This window comes from Rousettus aegyptiacus, unplaced genomic scaffold (assembly GCF_014176215.1).
Source record: "Rousettus aegyptiacus isolate mRouAeg1 unplaced genomic scaffold, mRouAeg1.p scaffold_m13_p_12, whole genome shotgun sequence".
NCBI lineage: Eukaryota > Metazoa > Chordata > Mammalia > Chiroptera > Pteropodidae > Rousettus > Rousettus aegyptiacus.
In genome coordinates, this window is record NW_023416287.1 from 1281091 (window position 1) to 1305504 (window position 24414).

At 66.3% G+C, this 24414-nt stretch overlaps 1 protein-coding gene across 1 annotated transcript in view; it reads right to left on the minus strand.

Annotated features, from left to right (window-relative positions):
- Positions 1 to 24414, minus strand: part of CDH4 (cadherin 4) — a 207253-nt gene that overhangs the window by 9288 nt on the left and 173551 nt on the right. The window contains exons 6-8 of the mRNA XM_036229218.1: positions 22902 to 23046; positions 13248 to 13420; positions 4727 to 4864 (exon numbers count right to left, since the gene is read on the minus strand). Coding sequence (XP_036085111.1) covers positions 4727 to 4864; positions 13248 to 13420; positions 22902 to 23046 — 456 coding nt within the window. The remainder of the gene's footprint in view (positions 1 to 4726; positions 4865 to 13247; positions 13421 to 22901; positions 23047 to 24414) is intronic.

The window sequence follows — 24414 nt, forward strand, 5'->3', positions numbered from 1 at the left end:
GTCACTGCGAAGGGAGCCAGAGGCCGCTCGGCTCAGCCCTCGCCCTCCAGGAATTCTCTGCACCACCCGACTTCGGCCAGGAGCGCCCACGCCTCGCCGGCTCCCTGCCACCTGCGCCTGGCAGCTACGGGGCAGACGGCTGCCTGCCTTGTGCTCGCGGGGCGGCTGTGCCTGGATCTGCCGTTCACAGCCCGGAACACATGTGCAGCCCTGTGTCCTGCGCCCTGCGGCTGCAGCCCAGGGCCTCCGCCTGCTCCGGGCCCAACCCACCACCTGGCGGGGGTGGCGGGCGGCCAGCCGCTTGACCCCGCCACCCGGGCACTTTTACGGCTGAGTTTGCAGCCACTGTCTGGGGCTTTTCCGACTCTGCATCCAGAGCTGACTTCCGCTCAAGGGCCAGGTGGCGACAGGCGTCTGTCAAAGCCTTTGCTTGCACCACAGGTGGCCCCCTGCCTCCCCCCCTCCCCGCCCCGTGCAGGGGCCCCCGGCTGGGCCCGCTTCCTGCACCCCCATCTGTGCGATGGGCCCTGCCTTGGACGCCGGCTTCCGGTTCTCTCCACTAGGAGCTTCGTGCTCCCTCAGAAAGACGGCACTTCGAGCCCAGCTCTGGGTCCCCAATCGCTGCGATGGTTCCCCCCTCGAGCACCTAGAATGTGAGCTGCATCTGGCAGGCAGGGAGGGGGCCTGGGGCACAAGTCAGAACACGGGGGGACAGCGGCTTGAACGCGGGGGGACTGAGGCCACAGTGGCCGGTGGCGCTTCTCTCTCCGTGACACGGGCTGGTGGCTAGGGGAGGAGGCGAGGTGTCTGGGGGAGGCACAGGGCTGTGCGGGCTGTGTGGGGGCGACCTGGTTGGTCCCTGGAGCTCTCAGGACAGATGCTGGGGCAGTGAGGACAGGCAGAGGTGGTGAGGGAGGGCTTTGGGAGTGGGGGCTTCGCGGGCCTCCAGAGCTGTCCTCGAATGGGCGCGAGGAGGCAGAGGGTGCTTGCACAGACGGCCCCCTCATGCGAGTGAGGGCGACAGCGAGGCCGTTCGTGCCAGGTGGCAGAGGCCTCGAGACCTCCTGCCTCAGCACCTGCAGTGGCAGGAGGCAGGGGGCTGTACCTCGCCCTGCACTGGTGACAGGATGTAAGGTCCCTGCGCCTGGGGACCCGCGGCAGAGCGCCCCACCTGACCGCCTGGCCCTGGATTTCGGGGCCACTCGCATGCTTTGGCAGCTTCCCTCTCTGCTTAAATTACTGAGGGTCGCCCGAGGGTCCCCCCCTCAGCAGAGTTTTGAGGGACACTAAGCCCGGCGAGGATCCCCTGGGCACCTCCACCCACTCTGCTCAGTCCTCCGGAGCGGGGTCTCCGTCCCTGGGAGTCGTGGGCTGGTGGTTTCGTGGTGCGGGGAGAGCTACGTGTCCCCGAGTCTGATGCTTTCTGGGCTTTGGGGTGAAGTTTATTAGAAGAGTTATTTTAATTCACGCAAGCTTAATACAGGCTCATGAAGGAGAATCAAAGCTGGCGAATCAGGCCCAGGGTTGGCACATTCGCTGTCCCCAGCCACAGCGCGTTTTTAATTTAATTTCTCGGGTTTTCAGGCAGAGACAGCCTGTACCCCCCGCCCCACAGGATGTGAAGGCAGATATTTGCAGGAGGAAATAACTCGGGCTTTCTCACCCAGACGGTAATCCAACACCCAATGCCCGTCCCTTGTCCCCAGACGCAGGCGGATTTTGGTGTGGAGCGCAGGGATGGCTCACTCCCCTCTCCCTTCCTGGTGGACTGCAGCGCTGGGCAGGGCTCCCGGTCGGCCTCTGCTCAGCCCCGCCCTCTCCCCGGACCCCGCCCCCTCCTGCCCCTGTGACGGGGCTGGGTACCATCGTATGTCACCGCTCAGGGTAGAATACGTCTGTACAGATTAGTGATGCTCCCAGGGTTGCTGCAAGATAGGACTGCACTTAAGTGTCAGTGGGGGACAAACATTGTCTGGTATCTGCCCAAAGCCACACAGCTCGGAGCGGCCGTGCGTGGCGGGTGCGGGGGGACGCCTGACTCCAGGGGACCCTCCCGTGGGCATGGGCGTGGGGGCGGCCAGGTGGCTGGGCTGGCGTAGGAGCCTGGAAGCTGGGTCTCCAGGCTTCACTCCAGGACCCAAGGAGGCGGCAAACACGGGGCCCTTGGGGTGGGATCCAAAAGTCGTGTCCTGGGGGCCGGCAGACCCCGTGCACCCGAGGGGGTGCCCAGGCTGGGCGGCAGGACTCAGCCCCACGGCGGGCCGCCAGCCCGTGGCGCGCGCAGAGCAGGCGAAGGGAGGGGACGTTAATCCTCCTTTAGGAACAGCAGTTGGACCCCGCAGCGCCCGCATCCACAGCTTCTGCTGATTGCTCTTGATTAAGTGCGATAAAAATAAACCGGTGGGCCGGGGGCGTGGCCAGCCGCGGCCCCGCCCACCGCACCTCCGGGGCAGCAGCGTCCCGGGCCCTGCCTGCCACCCATCCCGACACCCCGAGTGTTTACGGACGCCCCGGGAGTGCCCGGGACGCAGCCGCTGCGACGTCAGCACTTGGATGACGGAACGAAGCCCGCGCCCGGCCTGGACCGCAATCCCGCCCACGCCGCCCACGCCGCCCGCGCCGCCCGCGCGGGCCACACCTCCCGCCCACCCACACGGTCTACACCTCACGTCTGCCCACACCTGTCCACGCCGTCTACACCTTACGCGCGTTCATGCCATGTCACCTCACGCCCGCCTATACCCACCCACACCGTCCACGCCTGTCCACGCAAAGTACACCTCACACCCGTTCATGAGCACCCACGCCGTCCACGCCATGTCGCTTCACGCCCATCCACGCCCACCCACGCTGGCCACACCCTTCCAGGCCGCCTACACCTGCCTACGCCGTCCACGCCATCTACACCTCGCGCCCGTCCATGCTCACCCATGCCATCCACGCTGTCCACACCCTTGCATGCAGCCAGCGCCCGCAGGTCTGACTCGTGTCCCTGGGAGGCGGCTGGGCCCTGTGCCTCTTGCGCAGGCCTCTGACGGCCCCTGCTGGACCCCGGCTGCCCCCGGGGCCTCCTGCCTTTACTCCCATCAGGGAAAATCAGCGTAGCTGTCTTCTGCCCTGGTTTCCATGGTGACCACAGCAGTCCTGAGGCTGTTTTCAGGGGGGAGGGATGGGTCCTAGTGGTCAGGGGGCTGTTACACCCCAACAACTAGAATTCAGCAGACTGGCACTGAGACTGGGTGTGTCCTTGGGAGCGGTGTCCTCACGGCTGGGCACCTGCCCTGGACCGTCTGAGACCCTGACTCCGCAGACGGGCTCTGGCCACCGTGGGCTGCCCCGCGCCCCCCCCCCTCCGTGGCCCTGACCAGCATAGACAGTGCCAGGTGCCTGGCTGGAGGCTGCTCAGCCCCTCACTGGGAGTGGCCCCCAGGCAGGTGTCCCGCTCTGCAGAAGCGGGGTAAGTGGTCATGTGTCATCAGAGGCCTGGCACGTGTGAACAGCTTTGTGTTCCTGTCATCGTCACAGAAGGTGGTGCAGGCGGAAGGACAGATGGCTGTGTCCGCCCGGCCAGGTGTGGTCTGGGGGCCTGGGCATCATTGTTCTCCACGGGTCCCTAGGGAGCTGCTTCCCCCATGTCCAAACTCCCTGACACCCGGCTCTGGGCCGTTCCTGCCATTACCCGCTGGCGGCAGGGAGCACACAAGAGCGGAAGCCACGCACCTCTCGCCGGTGGGCAGGGCCTGCTGCTCCCTCTATGCGGCAATCTGCCATCCGCCCACCAGATGGCGCTGTGCCCTCACCGCTGAGGCCAAGGCCGGCCCCTGGGACCCGCCCTGGGTCCGCCTGGTCCGGCCACGCCCGGAGCCTGGCCTTGGGACGCGGGATGTGAGACTTGGGACTCTGTGATTGCAGATGGGGGGATGGGGGGGACGTGGGGACGGAGGGGCGCTGTGGTGTGGGGAAGCACAGCGAGGGGGTGCTCAGAGGTCGGGGCGGGGCTCGTCTGAGGGGCCCTGGCCTGCGAGATGCCTTCATAGCAAGGTGACCGGCCTGCCCGGAGAGGGAGGGGCCCTTCCTTCTGTCCCCTCTCCCCCTGCCACCTCCCTTATGCATGATCCAGCCACAGCTTCTGGGGCTCCACTCCGGCTGCTCCCAGGTACAGGCCGCGTGGCTTTGACAAGTGGCTCAGCCTCTCTGAGCCTTGGTGCCCTCCCTGCACCTGGGTCCTGGCCCTCCTGGGGGCTGGTGGCAGCAGAGGTGACTGGAAAGCCTGGCTGGTGCCCGGTGGGGGAGCCGTGGGGGCGGCCTGTGCTCTAGCCACTATTGCTCCTGCTCCCGCGGACGCTGCTGCCCCTCGGCCCTCCCATGACCTGGCCTGGGAGCACCGAGGCTCTGGGAAGGGGCCCCGGACCCTCCAGGCGGCCTCGAGCGGCCAGCACCGCCCCTCCGGCCCTGGCTGACCGCCCCGGCCCCGCCCGGCCCCTGCCGCACGGCCGGACGGGCACCCGAGCGGCAGATGCAGATGCATGTCCCCTCCGCGTCGGCATGGAAAGATGGCTGGGGACTCAGCGGGCTGGCTGCCACTCCTGCCTCGGACCGGACCTCGCTGCCGGGCCTTTGCCACCCCCGCCTGCCCGGCTCCTCCCACCCACCAGCGGCCAGGAGAGACGTGCCGCCCCACCCCCCGAGCGTGAGCGACGCGGAGCCCGCGGCCCCCCCCACTCACCGTGCTCGCCGTGAACTCCGGGGGGTTGTCGTTCACGTCCGTCACCATGATGACGGCTGTGGCTGTGTTCGAGAGGCCGTAGTTCAGGTTCCCCTCCATGTCTGTGGCCTGAACGATGACCGTGTACTGCTGAACTTTCTAGAAGGGAACGAGGCGGGGGTGGGGGGGAGCAGAACGTCAGTCTGGGATTTAGTTTATAGGCGGTCACGCTTTTCATCAGCGCAATGTGCCCCGGGATGGGGTTCGCGGTGGCGGGGCCGCAGGCCCGCCGGGCACAGTGGTGGCCGCTGGGCTCGCCCAGACCCGGCGGCGGGGGGCGGGGCTACGGGGGCGTCCTGCGCAGACGCGGGGCGGGAAGCGCCCGGCCGCGTCGTCACCCCAGCTGCTGCGGCTTTGACCAGCGCAGCTCACACTTGGTGCCGGGGCAGAAAGGAGGAGGACGGGGCCCGGTGCCGGCTTGGGTCTGGAGACGAGGGACAGCCAGCCCGCGGGGGGGCCAGGCACGTGTGTGTGGGGGGCCTGTTTCTTTAGCACTTTCAGTGTCCAGCTCAGCTACGCGTGAGGAGTCCAAGCCGACTAAGGGAAGACGAGCCCCGCCCCCTGCCCTCGTGGGTGTGGAGAGGGTCACGCTTCCAGGGTGAGCGCAGCCCGGGAGGAGCGGTTAGCCCCGAGGCAGGTGTGAGCTTCAGGAGGCTCCCGAAGCTCACTGTGCGGCATTCGCCTGGCTGCCCTTGTCCACCTGGCGCTCGCCGGGAGACCACCAGGACGGAAAGCTCAGAGTCGGCAGGGGTGGCCTTTTCTACACACCTATTCTGAGCCAGAGATCACAGGTGCTTCTGGTGACAGAGGTGAGGACTAGGCTGGTGGCAGCTCTCTGGTGGGAACACAGCCCGTCTTTCACTGGTACCACAGGGGAGGGAGGGTTCTGGGGTCCAAGGCACAAAGGGACCACGTGCCAAACTATCTCGAGTCCTGCTCCTCCACGAGGTTAAGGGAAAAGACCAGGTCCCTTTTGTGTGATTCAGGGACATATGCTCAGGCCCCAGACACTGGCTCCAGAAGGGATTATAAGCAGCGGATGCTCATCAACCTGTCTTTCCTGCTACCCATCCGTTCCTCTCCTCCCCTCTCCCTTCTCCCCTCCATCCATCCACCATCCATCCGTCCGCCCACCCGCCCAGTCTACCCATCTTTACATTTCTCCATCTCTCTATCCTTTTCTTCTCTCCCAGACCAGCCAGCCCCCAGCCAAACTGGCGGCTGATGACAAATGCTTGAATGAGCCCAGCCAAGGCAGAGGAATTTTCCAGCTGAGCCCAGCCCAAATTGACAATCTGTGGAATTGCAGCTAAATAAATAGAAACAAATGGATGTTGTTTTAGGCCGCGAAGCTTTGAGATGTTCTGCTATGCAGCAGAAGCTAAGCGACTCACATCCACACCCCTACCGTGGCCACGAGACCGTGTGCCCGGCTGCCGAGCTCGCCTCCCCCTCGTCCTGAGCCCGGCGCCCACCCACCCTGCACGGCCTCTGCCGGTCCCCGGCGCTCGCTCGCGCCACGGCCTCCGCGCACGCCGTGCCCTCCGCGCTGTGCTCCTCCCCCCTGGCGAACGATGACTTTTCTTTCAGGTCTTTGCTGAGATGCCCCTTCCTCGCAGAATTCTCCTGACAGCACAGCCAGCCAGGCCCCCCACGACCCGCCCACTCCGCATCCACGCCTCGTGGCACGTTCTGGTTTTAAGGTTGTCGTGACATCATGTGACCGCTGTCTGTGCCCCTCACTGAACCAGGCTCTGGAGGCCATGCTGTCTTACTGGCCACCATGCCCACAGGGTCGAGGGCAGTGCCCAGCACGTAGGAGGTGCCCAGGGCATGCGCCCCGAATATTCCCAGAGAACCGAGGGCTGGCAGGCCCACCCACGGAGGTTCCCGCTTGCCTGATAAGGCATCCGGACAAGCCCCGGCCCTCGCTGGGCTCCGTTTCTGTCTGTGGGACGGGCAGGGCCGCGTCCCTGGCTGACTTCACGTGGCTTCGCAGCAGCCACACCGGCCGCTGGAGCGGGCAGCGGGGGCGTGTGCGCATGCGCGCCCCGGGCCGCCGGCCGTGCCGGGCTTCGCCGGGTGCCGGTGGGCCCCGATGCCGGCCACTTTGTGCTGGACGAAATGCAGATAGCACCGAAGCTCCCCACGCAGACGGGACCGGGCGTCCAGCTGGTCTCTTTCTGAATGTGGGACGGTCAGGAGGCCACGAGCGGGGCCCGCGCCATCCTTCCTGGCTGGCGCCGCGTACGGCCGCACGTCCAAATGCTCGCTCAGAAGCCCAGCACGCCCCCGACGCCCCGGTGGTGCCCGCAGCCAGGCCCCTGCCCCCAGGCTTCCAGGGTCGCAGCAGGAAGAAGGCGCCCCTCCCCCGGCCATCGTCGGTCGGGGCTCTGCCTCTGCCCGGACACTGTGGGGACAGGCGGGGGCCGGCGCCGGCACCAGCGGGGAGGCTGGAGACCGACTGCGGAGCCCGGGACCCCGCGCGCCCTCGGCGAGCCTGGGCCTCCGTGCGCACGCACGCCCTGCCCACGGCTGCTGGCCCCACGCCTGGATGGGCTCGGGGCGCCTCGCGCTCCTCCCCAACTCTGGTTTTCTGACAAGGCGCCTGTGGACTTTGTCATTTCTCACCCAAGTTTCTCTGGGTCTTTACAAATCTGATTCCTCCTCCCTCCCGGGACTGAGCGGGAGCGCTAAGCCGCGCGGAACCTCAGTGGCGTCCTCCCGGCGACCGGCAGGGAGGCATTTTCGGCCCTTCCTGCACCCAGGTGTCGCCGCCGGGGGCTGGCGGTCCCCTCGGCGACGCGTGGCCTGGGCGCATGCCGCAGTCGGGCCGCTGCCCGCGCGACCACCAGGGGCGGGGGCTGGAGGCAGGGCCTCCGTGGAGCAGCTGCGCAGGAGCCCGCAAACTCGTGCCCCAACCTCGCCCCCCAGAGCCAGACGCGCTCCAAGGGGCCAGAGCGGGAAGCGCCGGAGGACAGAGGCCAGAGGCCCACGGCAGAGGGCGGGATTTAGCCGGAGAAGAGAGGAGAAGTGCCCTCGAATCATCACCTCTGCGTGGGACCCCGCCCAGGCCACTGCCTCGGACAGGCAGAGAAACGAACCACCTCCGAGACACGGGACACACGTGCGTGTGCATGACTGTGAGCACACACGTGTACACGCAGAGATGCATATGTGTGTGTGACTGCACACACGTGGGAATCCACGTGCATGCATGGGTGTGCAAGCGCGGTGTGTGTGCCTGTGTGTGCAGCTGACCGCCACTAGGCGGCGTACTGGTCTTGCTTTTGGGAGCTGGATCTGGGGTGGGAGGCGAACAGAGCGGGGTGCAGGAAGCGCTGGCAGGGACCCCAGCAGGAGCCAGTAGCTCACCCCGCGCCCCGCGCCCCGCGCGCGGGTCAGGCAGCTTGGCCCCAACACCCCGCTTTGTTTTACGAAGTGCACTTTCCAGATCAAACGGCCGTCACTGCGGCTCTTTCACCAAATCCCCTTCCACAGTGGTACTCGGAGGCCGAGGGGGGCGGCAGGACCCTGGAGCGTCCCCGGAGGGCGGGTGGCCCGGGGTCCCTGGACACAGACACCCCTTCCGACCTGTCCCATCTTCACTTAGCAGGACGGGCGTGGTGGGCTTAGGGGCTTTGACGTCTTTAAAGCTCCTCAGGGCCCCACGTCTTGGCCGAACGCGACGTCATCACCCACGGGAGGCCAGGGGAGTGAGCCCTGCGTGGCGGGCAGCGCGGGGTGGGCTCCCGGACCCGGCCCCCGGCCCCCGAGCCCGCATGGCTGTGCGTGGTCTCGCTCGGCTCCATCCCCCGGCGGCCCCACGAGGTCTGCAGTCCCACAGGTGGGCACATCCAGCCTGAGGCCATCAGAGGCAAATCTGTCTCAATTGCTAACTTCCTCTCCTGAGCCCACGAGGCCGCATGTGGCGTTTGAAAACCAGGGCTCTGGAAGGATGATCCAGAAGCCGGCTGGGGAGCAAGGCAGACCCCACACCTGCCAACCGCGGGAAGTACGTTCAGAATTTCCCACGAGCTGCTCACAAAGCGGGGGCTGTGTCTGCGGTTTGTCCCGGGCGCGGCTGCCCATGAGGCGGGCGTCACGCCCTCACCGGAGAGCAGAGGAAAGGGCGCTGGCCGCACCCTGTCAAGCCGGTCGCGGGGCCGTCAGGCCGCAGCCACACGAGCTGGGCCCCGTGGCACGTGGCCGTCTCGAGAGGCCGAGGCCCTGGCCGGAGGACACACGGCCCTGGGCCCAGTGGTGGACAGAGGAGGGGGCATCACTCGCCCAAGGGGCCGGGCCGGGGCAGGAGGCTGAGTCGCTTCTGGTCAGCGACGCCTGCTGGCGGCCATGGGGGTTTTAGCCACCAGCCAGAGGGGCCACGGCGTCCCACACCCAGGGGGCAGCGTCGGGCGTCAGTGTGGACAGACAGTGGACAAAGCAGGGCGGTATCTTGGCCGTCTGCACTCGCTGCCCCAGAGTGCTGCCCCAACGCACTTGTTGATGAGTGTGCCCGGCGCACAGTAGGCACGCAGTAACCACCCCTGCCACGCCCAGGGCATCTCCCTGGCGGGGCTCGGAGCCGGGGCCCTGCATGCACCCCTCGGCTGACTGGACAGACAGCTGAGGCGGCTGTCGGCAGGAGAGGCCAGGCCTCCCCAGGGGGACGGAGCTGAGAGATGGAGGGGCCGGCGGCTGCGGGCTGCCCGGGCTGCTTCCTCCCATCCGGCAGGGATGTGGGCCCAGTGGGCACACTGGGGGTGGGCGGGGCTTCAGAGCACACGCCGGTCTGTCCTGTGCCGGGCACACGGCACGGGGCGGGTGGGGACCCAGGGGCGTGCGGCCCCTGGGCGGGCTGTCCCTACCTGGGCGCACGGTGTCCCTACTGGAGGAAGGGCCACATCCACCTGGCTTTTCTGGGAGGCGATTTTGCAGCTCAGGTACCGAGCAGGGAAGTGGGCAGCTCTGGATGAGGTTGAGGGAGGGGGCCTGGCCGCACGGCCTCATGGCACAGGACAAAGGACCGTCCAGGACCTGGCAAGGGGGGAAGGGCTCTACTGAGGGCGGAGAGGGAGCAGGGGCTTTGGGGGGCTGGGCTGCTCCAGGCGGGGCACAGGGCTGTCTCCCTGAGGAGGAAGTGTGGAGCGAGGGCCTGGAGGATGCGAACGCGGGTGCGTGGAGGTCAGAGGGCACAGCGAGGCGGCGTGTGCAGGGGACAGGGTGCGGCAGGGGCCCTTGGGGTCACAGGGAAGACTCGAGTGAGAAAGGCCACAGAGGGCCTAACCAGAGGGGGTGAGTGACCACAGGCTGGGCACGGAGGGACACGGGGCGGCCGGCATGGAGGGTCCTCGGCCGCTGTCCTGCCGACCCTGGGTGAGCCCGTCCTCTGCCCGCCAGCGCCCGCTGCCCGTGTGTGCTGAAGGATGCTGCCCCCCCCGGGCCCCACCCCATGGCTCCCGGCTCCGGGAGTCGCCCTGCATCTCATGCTGATGTTTCCGTGTGGGATTACTGCATCGAGTCCCCCCGACCAGCCCAAACCCTCCCACACACGCTCCTGGAAGGGCCGCGCCCTGCCGTGACAGAACATGAGGCTCCCTGCGTGGGGAGGACGCTGGGGACCCGGGGGGGGCGCAGGATGGGGCACCGGTGGGGCCGGCTGTGGCGTGTGCGCGGCCCAAGGACGAGGAGATGCCACAGGCCTGACCAGGGGGCGTGTCCCTTAAGCGAGGACACTGACAGCCACCGGGGGCACCGACAGTCACCAGGGGCACTGACCGACGGCCACCGGGGGCAGGCGTTTCGTGTCCCCCAGCCTTGCAGAGCCCAGGGGCCTGGGGACCGTCAGAGCCGGTCCCTCGGGGCCGCGTGGGGCAGGCTTGGGCTCGTCTCCGGGACGGTCCTTGTTGACAGCGGCAGCGCGAACAGCTCCACTTGAGGGCATGTGTCACGCTGCGGTGATAGCTGGCCAGCTCGGGGCCAGTCGCGCTGATCAGCCCTGACGGCTGGCGGGGCGGGGCGGGGCCCGGGCTGTCACGTCCCTGCCTGTCCTGCAAACCCGGCTCTCGGGCCCTGGCCGCCTGTCAGCACCTCTCCCGCTCCGCCTCCCACAGGGGCCTGGTGGGTCGCGGCCCCACCTGCTCTGCCCCCGTCCCAGGCCCAGACGGGCTCTAGGGGGGTAGCCAGCTAAGGGGGTGCCCTCAGGGTAGGGGTGCCAGACAGAGCAAACAAAAATAGGGCCTAGGCAGTTAAATTTGCATGGGACACACTTAGGCTAAAGATGACTCGTGGTTTCTCCGAGCTCAGCTCTAAGGGGCGGCCTGGTTGAATCGGGCGGGTGGGGGGGGGGTGGTACGGCCGCCCCGGCCGGCTCAGGGCCCCTCCTGGTGTCCCAGGAAAGGGGCTGACAGCCCGTGACAGATAGATGCGCCTTCAGAGGCTCCTTCCTCCCGATAAGGAAAGAAACCGGTTCCCAGGCTGCTGCTCCCGCGGCTGTCCAGGAGGTCACGAGTCTGGCCACAGGGCCCGCCTGCTTCGGGCTCCCCGGGGCTCCCCGGGGTCTCGAGCGGGCCCTGCGCAGGGCGGGTGCCGGCGCGTTTGCTGAGGGAGCGGAGAGGAGGGCCGGACATGCTCTGGTGTCGGCGGCCCCCCCCCCCCATCGCCGCCGTGAGGGGCGGCTCTGTCCTGCTCACTCCGCCAGCACCTGTCTGTCAATCACAGAGTCCGAACCCGCAGCGGCCCTCAGCGCCTGCCACGCAGCAAAGCCCGCTTGGGGGAGCTGAGGTCCGGTACCCGGGGCTGAGGTTTGGGGCGCTCCGTTTGGGGGCGCTCCCCTGCTCTGTGGCACTCCGGAACGGTCCTCTGGTCGGGCCCCTTCCTGCTCTGGACCGAGGCTCTGGAAATGCCGTTTCCTTCTGGAAAACCCTGTCAGCAGCCTCAGCTCTGGGCAGGCTGTGCGGCCGCTTATTATCTCAAGTGGAGCAGGTGACAGCTGAGCGCCGGACACCTGGGGCTCGCCGGCAGACCCGCCCCGCCCGCCTCGCGCGCCCCGCGGCTCCCGCAACTCCAGTCATCAAATGCTGAACAGAGGCTCCTTCGGAGATGGACGGCCAGGCTCTGCCCGCCTGCAAATCAGTGAGCCCGAACTGAGCCGCGGCCCTCCACCCTGCTGGGGGAGGGGCAGGTCTACTTGGTGGGGCGCAGTCGCCAGCCTCCGCCTTCTGCCCTGCTGGGGGGGCAGATCTGCTGGGGGGACACAGTTGCCAGCTGAGACTGTAGCCCAGACTTTGGAGCTGCTGGTGGGCCAGCGAGAGAGACCTGTGCCCCTCTCTCTCCCCGCTCAGGAGTCCCACTGCTCCCCAAACCTGCCCAGATCACAGGCTGTGGGGCACGGCCTGGGAACGGAGAACCCGTACTTCCTCGCCAGCCACGGCTCACAGAGCAGCCCTCAGCAAGCTCACGGTTAGGGGACAGGGAGGGGACTCAGGCCCATGTCACTTTCAGGGAGGGGAACTCAGGGCCACCAAGGTGAGCGCTGACGCTGCTGCCCCTCCCCCCACCCAGGACTCCGGGGAGCAGCCCTCTGCTCCGAGCTCCACGAGGGTCCCGGGGGCCAGGGGCTTTCCTAGATCACTGTGTCTGGGATGCTCCGGCCTGTGGTTGCAGAGCAAACAGGAGGCCAGTCAGCCGGACTCCTTGAGGAGGCAATGCTTGCCTGCGAAGTTCGGGAGGCTGGGTGCCGCAGGTGGGGGGCTGCCAGCCAGGGCCTGGTGCTGAGCCCCCCAGGCTGTCCACACAGAACACTGGGGCCCGGGGCCCGGACGTGCCACCGTGCTCAGCAGAGGGACGCCTCACCGGGGCGGCAGTGAATGCCCCCACCCCACCGGCTCCAAGGCGGCCTCGGGTCCACGTGGGGGGGTGACGGAGGCTCCCGCCTCGCGGTGTCGGGGACGTGGGGAGTCACCGTGCCAGCACCAGGCACATGGCTCGTCACTGTGGCTCCCGTGATGCCTGCCCTTCGGTGGGCCCCGCTCCATCGTGGAGGGGAGCACAGGGGCCTTGGCAGGACGGCCCGCTCCGCAGACGTCGGGGCCGGATGTGGGACAGCTGTCCAGGTTCCCACAGGGTCGTCAAACCTCCCAGACACGGAGTCCTGCTGTGGCTGTGCCCCAGGGCCCAGGGAGCTGCCCCCCCGCTTGTCAGAGCCCCCCGCCCCCACACCCACGCCCGCGGGAACCTCACGGACCAGCGCAGACCCCGGCGGGGTGGGGTTTGGCACTCGCTGTGCTGAGACTGTCCCCGCCGGGCCCACCAGGACAGGCGGCCGGGGCGGCTCCCAGCACCTGAGACCGCGCCCCATGGAGACGCCCACCCTGGGCCTCCGACGTCCTCTGCGGACCAGCAGACACCGCCAGGGCTGGGCACCCGTCCGCCCAGCTGCAGCCCGAGGCCACACGCCCCAGCCGCTCGGCGCCCGCCTCACCTCTCGGTCCAGGCCGGCCGCCACCGTCACGATGTCCCCCGTCTCGCTGTTGATGGTGAACATGTTCTGGGCGGGGCTGGGCGGGCTCTGGGCCACGACGCGGTAGTGCACCATCCCGTTGGCCGTGGCGCTGTCGTCCGCGTCGCTGGCCGTGACCGTCATCACGTAGGTGCCTGGAACGGAGAACGCGGCTCGGATGGAAGAGGCCGGCTGGGTGCCGCGGGGCCGCCGCCACTCAGGGCCGCGGACGCCGCCACTCAGGGCTGTGGACGCCGCCACTCAGGGCCACGGACGGACGCCACTCAGGGCCCGCGGACAGGCGCCACTCAGGGCCGGACGGAACGCCACTCAGGCGCGCGGACGCCGCCACTCATGTCCGCGGAAACGGCCGCCACTCAGGGCCGCGGACGGACGCCACTCAGGGCCGCGGACGGACGCCACTCAGGGCCGCGGACGGACGCCACTCCGGGCCGCGGACGGACGCCACTTCAGGGCCCGGGGGGCCGGCCACCACTCATGGGCCCGCGGAGCCCCACTCAGGGCCGCGGACGGACGCCACTCAGGGCCGCGGACGGACGCCACTCAGGGCCGCGGACGGACGCCACTCAGGGCCGGGCCGCGGACGGACGCCACTCAGGGCCGCGGGCGGACGCCACTCAGGGCCGCGGACGGACGCCACTCAGGGCCGCGGGGCCGCCACCACTCAGGGCCGCGGACGCCGCCACTCAGGGCCGCGGACGGACACCACTCAGGGCCGCGGATGCCGCCACTCAGGGCCGCGGACGGACGCCACTCAGGGCCGCGGGCGGACGCCACTCAGGGCCGCGGGCGGACGCCACTCAGGGCCGCGGGCGGACGCCACTCAGGGCCGCGGGCGGACGCCACTCAGGGCCGCACGCCCACCGCGGCCCGCACGCCCACCGCGGCCCGCACGCCCAGAGGCAGCGCACGCCCCTCCCCCACGTGGCTGGCACCTGCCCGTCAGCCGGGGCCTGGAGAGCAGCCTCCCCGCGGCCCCCATGGAACCCCCGGAGGGCTGCTTCTAGCACGTGGCCCTCCGCGGCCGCTGCCCTGGCTTCCTCTCCCTCGCGGGGGGAGACCGAGGCCTGGAGGAAGAGGGACGTCACGGGGCGGCAGGACCAGGCCTGAGCCACACGGGCCCCGGCACTGCCGCGGCGTGAGCCACGGCCCGACTGGTCCCACGCGGAGGACTCGAGGGCACATCAGGGACACGGGGCCGGGCCCGGGGCTGGGTGTGCAGAAGGTGTATAATAAATGCTTGCGGAAGACCCCCGGGGAATGGTTACAGGGGCCGCTGGCGGCGGAGTCGGTGGGCTGCACGTGTGAGACGCAGAAAGTTGGGGGGTTTGGGTGGCATGAGCGGCAAGGCGCCATCTGCATCTCAGAGCCGGGGGCCAGGTGAGCGGCCCGCCCGTCAGCCAGTGCCTCGGTCTCCCCGCCCACGTGGGAGGGGACCCCGGCACAGCCCGCCTTCCGAGGGCTCCCTTGCTGTCCACCCTGCTCCGCCTCGGGAGGCCCTGGGGTGTCATCCCCCCCGGGCCGTGCGGAGCCAGTGACGGTGCAGGCCGTGTTTGCTGGGGCTTCGGGGACGCCAACACACTGTCCTTGCCGCCGAATTTGGCTGGGTCGGCGCGTGAGGTGGGGGCTGTGGTCACTTCGTGGCCGTGAGGAATTGGCCACAAGGGAGGACAGGGCCATCCCGGAGGAGAGAAAGCCAGAAGGGTCTCAGGCGGCAACCTCTGACCAGGCAGCGCCTGGACCAAGCCACACCTGAGGCGGCCGCCTGCAGATTTTAATACAGTCGGCTCCTTTTACAGAGCGATTTTAGGTCCGGAGCAGAACGGGGGAGACGGACCCTGCAGGCTTGTCTGTGTCTGAGCCACCGCCTGCCTCTTCTGCCTCTTGCTTTATGACACGTTAGTTTTGTCTGTCACTTGCGACCCGGCGCTCTGACTGGCACGAGCTCCAGTCCTGGGCTGGCCGCTGAGCTCACACGTGCGGAAGGCACGTCGTCCTGCGTCCTGCGCCCGGGCGCAGGGCGGGGCCTCGGGCCGTCTGACCGGCTTTTGCCAAATAAGAAATTCTCAGAGCAGCTGAAGGGGACGCAGAGGGAGGACGGAGCCGGGCCGCAGGGCGTGGCGTCCGCCTGCACCACCGAGGGAGGCCGCGCCGGCCCCGACTTCCACGCCGGAGGCGAGTGCCGGCCTCCGAGGGCGGAAAGGCCGCCGAGCGCCAGGGCCGCGGCCGTGCGTTCACTCCACACACACACGCGCCTTTATCGAGATGGGAGTCACACACGCTGAGATTCACCCTTCCGAAGTGCGTGCGTCGGGGGCGTCAGCATGGTCACGACGTCATGTGACTGTCAACGGGCTGCACCTGATTCTGGAACGTTTTCACCGCCCCGAAGGACTCGGCACCCGCGGCAGGGCCCCGCGCCCGCCTCCGCCCCTGGCGGCCCGCGCTCTGCTTCCTGTCCCCGCCGACCGGCCCGTGGGGGAACGGTGCACAGGGATCGAGCGCACGCTGTGGCTTCGTGTGTCTGGCGTGATTTTCCCAAGACGCGGTCCTTTTTCACAGCTGAAGGACATTGCGTGGCCCAGGGTGCTCACCGCAGCCGGTGCCGACCGAGCTGTGGCAGACGCCAGGCTCCGCGCCCAGGACGGCACGGTGAGAACGAGCCGACAGACGCTGCCGGCCACACACAGGCCCGCGAGGGAAGACGGAGCAGAGGGAACGAGGCGGTGGCACCTGCGACGTGCTCGGAAGGGAGCGAGGAACGTACGCACGCGTGAACACACACGCGGAGTCAGTCGGTGCGGAGCGGAAGCTGGCGCGAAGCCGGGAGGGGCCTCTGGGGGGGCGGAAGGCCGCGGGGCGGGGGGGCGGGGGGGCGGGGGAGGGCCCCGGGCAGGCGTGCGAGGGCCGCGGGGTGCACAGCGCACAGGCGTGTGATGGGGCTGGGCACGCGCTGGGCCCGGACTTGGCCCTGAGATCACAGGGAAGCCAGCGTCGTCTTTTTACCAGGAGAGTGACGTGATCGAGTTTGGTTTTACACGTGCACAGAAAGCAGGCTGTGTGGAGCCAGGAGTATCTAGCGGGTGGGGCGTGGACAGTAAGAAGGGGAATTCATTCATTCGGTCTTGTAGAGAACTCGTAATCACACCAAGAAGATGTCGCACCCACTAGGACAGCGGTCACCAACCCCGGTGGCACCAGGGACCGGGGCTCCTGTGAGAATCTAGCGCCTGGCGGTCTGAGGCGGGGCTGAGGCGGTGATGCCGGCGCCGGGCGCGGCTGCGGGTGCAGATGGAGCTTCGCTCGCTCACCCGCCGCTCACCACCTGCTGTGTGGCCCGGGTCCTAACAGGCCAGGGACCAGGACTGGTCAGCGGCCTGGGGTTTGGGGACCTCTGCACTGGGACATTCATTCATTCGTTCGACACGTCTTTAGTAAGCATCTTCTAGGGAAGAAAAGAACTACTGTTTTCAAGAGCCCTAGAAAAAAGTTCTCTAAATACACCCGCCTTCCTTCATGCAACGAATATATCTGCAGAGAGTTGTGCATAAACCCAATTTTGATGAATTTAATTATCAGCAGAAATTCCCCAGAGGGAAATTAAGTATTTAAAAGAAATCCAGGATGTTCTATTTTTAGCAAATAGTGGACTACATTTTTAAACCAATCTCCTCCCTGAAGAAAACTAGAAAAGCTAGATAAAATATAAAATAAAAACATCTGTTTAAAGGCACCCTTCAAAGGCACCAAAGAGTGACCAAGTAGCTCAGGCTCGTGCTGGCGCAAAGGAGAACCCGCCTCTGGGGCCGCCTTATCTCTCAAGACGTTTGCCGGTTCCAGAATTGGCGGCCGAGGGCTGCAAAGCCGCATCACACTTTCGACAAGACTTACAGGCGTGAAAGCACCGAGCTCGGGGCTCCCCAAGGGGGAGGAGGCCCCCCAACACTCTAGTCTTTGGGTCCGGCCCTGAAGCGCAGCCTCCCAGGAGTGGGGTGCACCGGGGACGAATCGTCCCACCAGACAGACACACAGCTCTGATGAAGGTCACGGGTGAAGACGACCTCATAAAGGAGCGAGAGCAAATCTTTCACGGAGAACGGCGACGTCCCGCGTGGGCTCGACTCGACTCATCTCTCCAATTCTCATTCGCAAGGCACAGCACTTAATTAACTAGGCGCACGAGACGACAGAACCGGACTGAAGACAAAGAGAGAGCACAGACGGCCAGGCCCAGGGGAGACGGAGATAACACAGCAGCCAGAAGAAGACTCGAGATCCAACCTGCCTCAGCTTAGCATGTTCAAGGAACTAAAAGGATGAGGCAGAAAATTTAGTCAGAGAGCTAGAAATTATTAAAAAAGGTACAGAACAGAAAACTCGTAGTCGAAAAATAATCAGGCTTAGAATGTGAATGGATTAAATAACAGGTTAGATTTAAATTGGAAGATATGTCAAAGAAAATATCGAGACCAAAACCTAAGACGCACGAGGCTTCAGCAGATCCATCATGCGTATACCTGGAGTCTGAGAAGGACCGAAGAGAGAGAACGGGACGAAAGCAGTATTTGAAGAGATGACGGCGGAAAATTTTCCGCAACTAAACAAAGATATCAAGCCACGGATTCAAGAAGCACAAAATATTCTAAGTGGGATAAATATAAAGAAATTCACAGTGAGTCACGTCACAGTGAAACAGCGAAAAGCCCAAGACAAAAAAATTGAAAAGCGTGTAGGGAATGTTTTTAAACGGCATAAAACCGTTAATGCAATAAAGAAGACTTAAGACGGATTTCTCGAAGGGAATGATGGGAACCAGAGGACGGTGGAGTGGAAGAAAACGCTGAAAGAAAATGACGGAGGACCTAGAGTCCTTTGTGCGTGAGAAAAGCTTTCTAAAAATAAACGTAAAGTAAAGACATGTTTAGACAATCGAAAAAGAGATACTTCATCACCTGGAGGCCCCCTTCAAAGAGGGAAGGGCGTTGTTCAGGCAGAAGCGCAGCGATCTTACAGGGCAGCTCAGAAATGCAGGACGGTACGAGGAGCTGTGCGCATGCGTGCGTGTGCACATGTGAATGTGTGTGCATGCGTGTGCATCTGTGCGTGCGTGTGTGTCCATGCATGTGTGCGTGCATGCATAAATGTTTCTATAAAGGATACATACATGGGTACATCTCAAGAATAACAATTCGTGAGAAACAATTTTGCCTTGTGAGGTTTCCAAGCTGCTATTATACAAACAAACAAGGCAAGGGCACGTGCGGAGTTTCACTTGCAAAGCGAACAGCACACGCGGCTGTTGCTGGCATTTCCCCTCCGCAAAGCCAAGCTCCTGCACCGAGAGCCGCAGCGGGGGCACCGCGTGCTACTGGCAACGACCCGTCCCTATGAAAGGGCGCAGCTGGGGACGTCGCCCGGCGGTGGCGGTGACGGAGTCGGCCGCCGGCTTTGCAGAGCGCCCCAGGGCCCCGGCATCTCTGAGGCTGTTGTTCGCGGGACGGGTGAGGATCTGCTGAGATGGCGCACGTGCCGGGCATGGTGGCCGCATTGGGGACGGACATGGCGAAGGTGGAGGGGAAGAGAGACAGGCAGATGATTCACGGGGCAGAAAAAGCAGAGTCGCGTTTGTTGTATACATTGAGCTCAATCGTTTCTATGAAAGAAGAAATATTGTAACAACGATAAGAGAAAGAACAAAGGTCAGTCCTTTGCATTACGGAAGTTTATCTTCGCGGAAGCAGCTGCCACGTGGGAGGCTTTGCTCCCTCATCGCGGACGCGCTGGCTGCGGCCAGCAGTGGCTGTCTGGGCACAGTGCCAGCGTGCACTTCTTCCCAGGGCCAGGCTCATGGCCACCGTCCTGTGGACGTGACATGAGGACGATCGTGGACACCAGGTGAGCCGGCGAGGGGAGCCAGCCCACGGCCTCAGCTCCTGGAGGCGGCGTGGCCGTCCGTGTCCAAACACCTTGCAAATGCGCAGGAGGCCACCCACAGAAAGTGTGCACAGGGTCCCCTGCTTGTGCCCTCTGGCCGGGAGGCGCTCACATGGCAGCAGGTGCAGCAATGTGGGGGTCAGGTCACCCCATCGCCTGGGATGGAGCACCGGGGACCCCGCCCTTCTAGGCCTTTCTCTGACTCTCTGCTCAGCAGAAGGGCTTCAAGTTTTCCCAGCAAATGAGGAAGAATGGTGGGCCGTATGTCCCCCTACTGAAGGACACTGCCCGCTGCCCGAGGCGCTGGAGGTTCCTTCATCAATCGTGCCAGGGGACGACGGAGAGGAGCCCGCGGCGGGGCCCCCCGACGAAGCCGGGAACCGAGGCTGCCTTGCACCTCGCACGGGCAATCGCACGAGCCTTAAATTGCTGTTTAATTTGAAAACTAATTCAGCCCCATAATTGGCTTTCTGCTCAAATCACTGAGGCTCAAGATTTAAATTCTTAATATTCAGATGACTTTCGAGTATTGGTGCCATCTGCGGACGAGGCCACAGCATCCATCTCGGGGTCCTCTGCCGGCACGTAAATGAGATAAATAAATAAAGGGGCCGCTAACGGAGCAAGCCCGTTAAGCACGAGCCCGCGTCACGCGGAGAGAGGTTTCTTTGACTTCGTTTGCTGCATGTGGATTTCTCTGCTGCTTAATATTTTAAAGTGACATTAATTTCAAAATTTATAATGTAGGTCCTCACGTACTTACACGGAGTGAGGAAAGGCAGGAATTCCAATTAGAGCTTTTTTTTCTCAGTGGAAATATAGTCAGTAGGGAGACACGTGGTGAGGCCGGGCCGGGCCGGGGCAGGGGTGGCCGTCCGGCGTCCATCGGGGTGGACCGCACGCCGGCGCCCAGGCGGAGGGCCGGGCCGGCGGCGAGGACGTCGCCCTGGGGTCCGCCCTGAGCCCCGTGGCCGTTTTCTGGAGCTCCATGTTCTCAGGTGTCACTCTCGTCCCAGAGCCCCGCGGGGCTGGGCTGAGGCTGGGCCCTCGCCGGGTGGGGCAGACACGCAGGCTTCTCCTGGGCGCCGGGCGCACAGCGCCGGTGAGGGGCGACGGCCACGGAGGCGGGAGGACCTCGAGGGCTCGGGGCCCGCCAGCGAGCGGCAGGAAGACGTCTTTGCAGAAGTGGCACGAGACCCGGGGAAGGCGGAGGAGCCCGAGTCCTAGAGACGGGGGGCGGGGATGGCAGGCCAGGGGGCGCAGCGTGCGCAAAGGCCCCGGGGCAGGAGCGGCCGTCCGCTCGCGCCAGCCCGGGCCCTAGGGTGGCACTCCGCACCGTTTGTCAGCACGCGCAGACTTCTCGCTTCCTCAAGTGGACGTGGGCCCCTTGAGGGCAGAGCCCGCTCCCAGCCCCGGGGTTCCCCAGCGCCACGCCTCGCTCTGTCTGGACGTCACCCCTTTGCTCAGGCCATGGTGGGCGAGGACATCGAGCCGAGCCCGCGGTGGCATCTCACAGCTCACAAAGAGGTGGCGCCGCCCCTCCTCTCTGTGGGCGACTCCGGGACCAGAGCCCCACTCCGGGGTGCCCCGGAAGCTCCGGGAGTCAGCTGCGTTTAATGCCCGCACAGCCCTGGAAGGGGCAGGCGTGGGCGGGAGAAGGGGGCCGATCCCGGCATCCGCGGTGAGCTCCGGCCCAGCCGGCCGCGGCCGGCCTCCCTAACGGCCGTCTGGAGCGAGGTGACGCAGTGACGGCAGGCGCACTCCATGTCCAGGCTTAAGGGCTTATCGGGATTTGCGGGAGGAGACGCAGAGCTTTGCCGCTTCTGTTATCCTAACGAGTAAAGCCAGTTACACGCTGGCAAAGACTTTCTCTATCGATTTGTTTTTAAAATAAGATGTGGGAGGAGGTTGGATTCGTGAGAGGAAACCCAGGCACCTGCACAGAGAGCCCTGGGTCTGGGGAGCGGGGCCCCGCAGTGTCCGTATTACGGAGAAGGCCCCCCGCAGCCCGCCGCCCGCTCCCCCACCCCGCAAAGGGTGGCCGTTGGCGACCCTCGTTCACTGTCCCTGCCTGCAGCTGAGCTGCCCGCCGCCCGCTGCCCGCCTCTGCCCCTCCAGGGACCGTGGGACCAGCCGCCCCAGGTTCCGGCAGAAATAATGTCACATCCCGTTCCCTCCGCTGACATGGGGCTGGCCCCGTGCCTCACGATTCTGAGACAATCAATCTGAAACACAATCCACCTTGTTGAAATAGTAGCCCCTAGAGACGGAGCTCTGACAACCCGCTCGCTGAAGAGTGATGATAAATGTTTGTCCTCAACGCCCCGGAGCGCAGCCGGAGCGTGGCTGACCCCTCTGCGGGGCCGGCCCGAGCCCGGGCTCTGTGTGCTGGGCCTCGGCGTGCCCAGCATGGCCTTCCCGGAGCCCTGAGGCTCTCCCGGGCCAGGCTGCCTGGGGAGCAAGGTCAGGTCCACCGGCGACCTGGCTTTGCCATGGGTACCTCCCAGCGTCACAGGGCAAACGGGCGTGAAAGGCTCGTGCGTCTCCGAGCTCTGGCTGAAGCCCATGTTCCATGTGGGCGGCTCCTCTGACCGCCCCACGGGGCCTGGCCAGTGACCCTTGGCCCTGCTGTCCCGTCTAACCCAAGGTGGGCACTTGTCCCAAGGACACCCCGTCAGGAGACAGCAGCGCGGGGCTGTGTTTCCCAGACTTGGGCACAGAAATCCCCCAGGGGTCGGCCCGCCCAGGCCCAGGCCCACCCACAGGGTCTGAATCAGCGGTGGGGTGGGGGGTGGGGCGGGAGCTGGGGGGAGGGGACGAGAGACTGCTTCTGTGACCGGTCCCCAGGTGACGTGGCCGGCGCCTGGGCCAAGGTTCCCGCCTCGGCCAGGTTTTGGCCCATGCGCGGGGTCTGGGGATCTGGGGCGTTTGCGACCCCTCCTGGGGCCTCGAGTGTCACCTTTCTCTGTGACGTTGTGGTCATGAGTCCAGGGACTGGACACGCCACGCACCGAGCGAGGGCCCTGGCACGTGATGAAGGCATCGCTGACGCTGGGCGGGGTCCGGGGAGACGGGCCCGTGGGTCAGCCCTGGGGCCTCCCCGTGCGGTGAGCGCCTGGCCCTCCCCTGGGCTTCCCGTGAGCGGCCGGCCTCCCCGACCTCATCTCCCGCCCAGGGCCCCTGCACGCGCCGCTCCCCCGGCTCCCCTCCGCGCGCACGTGGCCCCAGCCCTGCCCTGAGCCCGCTCCGTCTCACACGCCGGCTCTCGGCCGACACGTCACCCCCACGGGCCCCTGCTCCACAGCAGCCGTGACTCAGCGCCTGCGCTCTCCGCCTGAGCCACGCGGCGGCTCCCCCCACCGGTGTCCGCTCATCGTGCCCGCGTCCCCGCCTGGACCGCGGTGTCCCTCTCTGGACCGCGGCATCTCTGTCTGGACCGTGGTATCCCCGCCTGGACCCTGGAGTCCCCGTCTGGACCGCAGTGTCCCCATCTAGACCCTGCAGTCCCGCCTGGACTACGGTGGCCCTGCTCATCTCATGCCGTGGGTGCTTGGTAAACGCCCGCTGAGTTGACGCGCCCGTGTGGGGTCCCACGGGCTGTCTGGGCGGTGGGGGCTGAGGGCCCCCGGGAGCTGCGCCTGGCCCCGGCCCGCGCCCACTGCACCGTCAGGCGGGGCTCACCTGGCTTGGAGCCCTCGTCCACGGAGCCGTTGTAGACCTGGCTGAGGAACTCCGGCCGGTTGTCGTTCATGTCGATGACGTAGATATACAGGTCGATGGGGTTCTCCACCTTGTTGCCGTTCATGTCCACGGCGTGGGCTCTGAGCTGCAACACAACGCGGCAGGGTCAGGGGCCGCGAGCCGCTGGGGACACTCCCGACGGCCGCGGCCCGGGTGGGGCGGCAGCTCCGGGCCCCCAGGGGACAGGCTGGGCGCTGGGGGCTCGTCACGAAGCTGCTCCGAGCCTCGCTCCTCTCTGTGGCGATGAGGACAATGCAGGTGGCATGCAGGTGATGACCTGAGGGCCTGAGGCCGACGTCCACCCAGGACCCCGGGGGCCTGAGGCCGACGTCCACCCAGGACCCCGGGGGCCTGAGGCCGACGTCCACCCAGGACCCCGGGGGCCTGAGGCCGACGTCCATCCAGGACCCCGGGGGCCTGAGGCCGATGTCCATCCAGGACCCCCGGCCGGCCCTGACCACTAACGGTGAGGCACATGGCCGCCCACAGTGGCCACGGAAAAGCCACTGGTGCCAACTGGGGGCTTAAACTCCTGCTCCTGCGAGGTCCGGCCTGGGGGAGGCCCGGACCATGGATGCCTTGACCTTGGACCGGGCCGGGGTCCACCTGGGCGCCCACTGCGAGGCCACCCCGTTAGGACTTCACGCCCGGACTCGCCTGTTCTGGGGGCACCGTGAGGAAGACGGAGTGGAAGCCCCGCTCTGCTGGGGGAGGGGCTCGGGGGACTCACAGGGACCAGCTCGAGGTACGAAGGGAGGACGCCCTGCCCTGGGTCTGGGTCCCCAGGGGCTGTTCACCCCTAATTTTTGGACTTTTTCATCCATTTCCTCATTCATTCACTCACTTGTTCATTCATTCACGCGCTCAGTGTCTCCCGAGGGCCCACGGGTGCCGCTTGGCGAGACGCCCAGCCCGGCCCGGGGCCCCTCGTCCAGGAGACGGACGTGAGGGAGAAAAGGGGCGACAGCAGTGACCCGCGGGGGCAGGGCGGAGGCCGGGCGGGCCTCTCGGAGGAGGCGGCAAGCGAGCTGGGACGTGAGGGGGGCGCACAGCAAGCGTCGAGGCCCCCACGGGGGACGCGGAGTGGCTGAGCCCCACGGGCAGCACGGGGGCCTGGGATTTCGAGGGAAAACCAAGCTCGGAGAGGAAAGGGGCGTGCCGAGGCCTCTCCGCGCGGAAGCTGTGACTGGCAAGGGGCCCCCGTGTGGGCCTGTGCGGGGGCCAAGCCCTCTGCGCTGGTCAAGGCGGTCCCCTAAGGAAGGCCGGAGACTGCCCGGGCGGGGGGCACGTGACCGGAGGCGCTGCGCAGAGACCCCGAGCCGAGCTGCGCAGTCTGGAAGGGGGGCAGGCCCTTCCCCCTCCGGTCTCCTCTTCTCATGCAGTTCGGCCCCGCCCCCTCCCACGAAGGATCCCTCTAGACCAGAGCAAGGAAGGGCCTGTGCCCTGGGAGGGA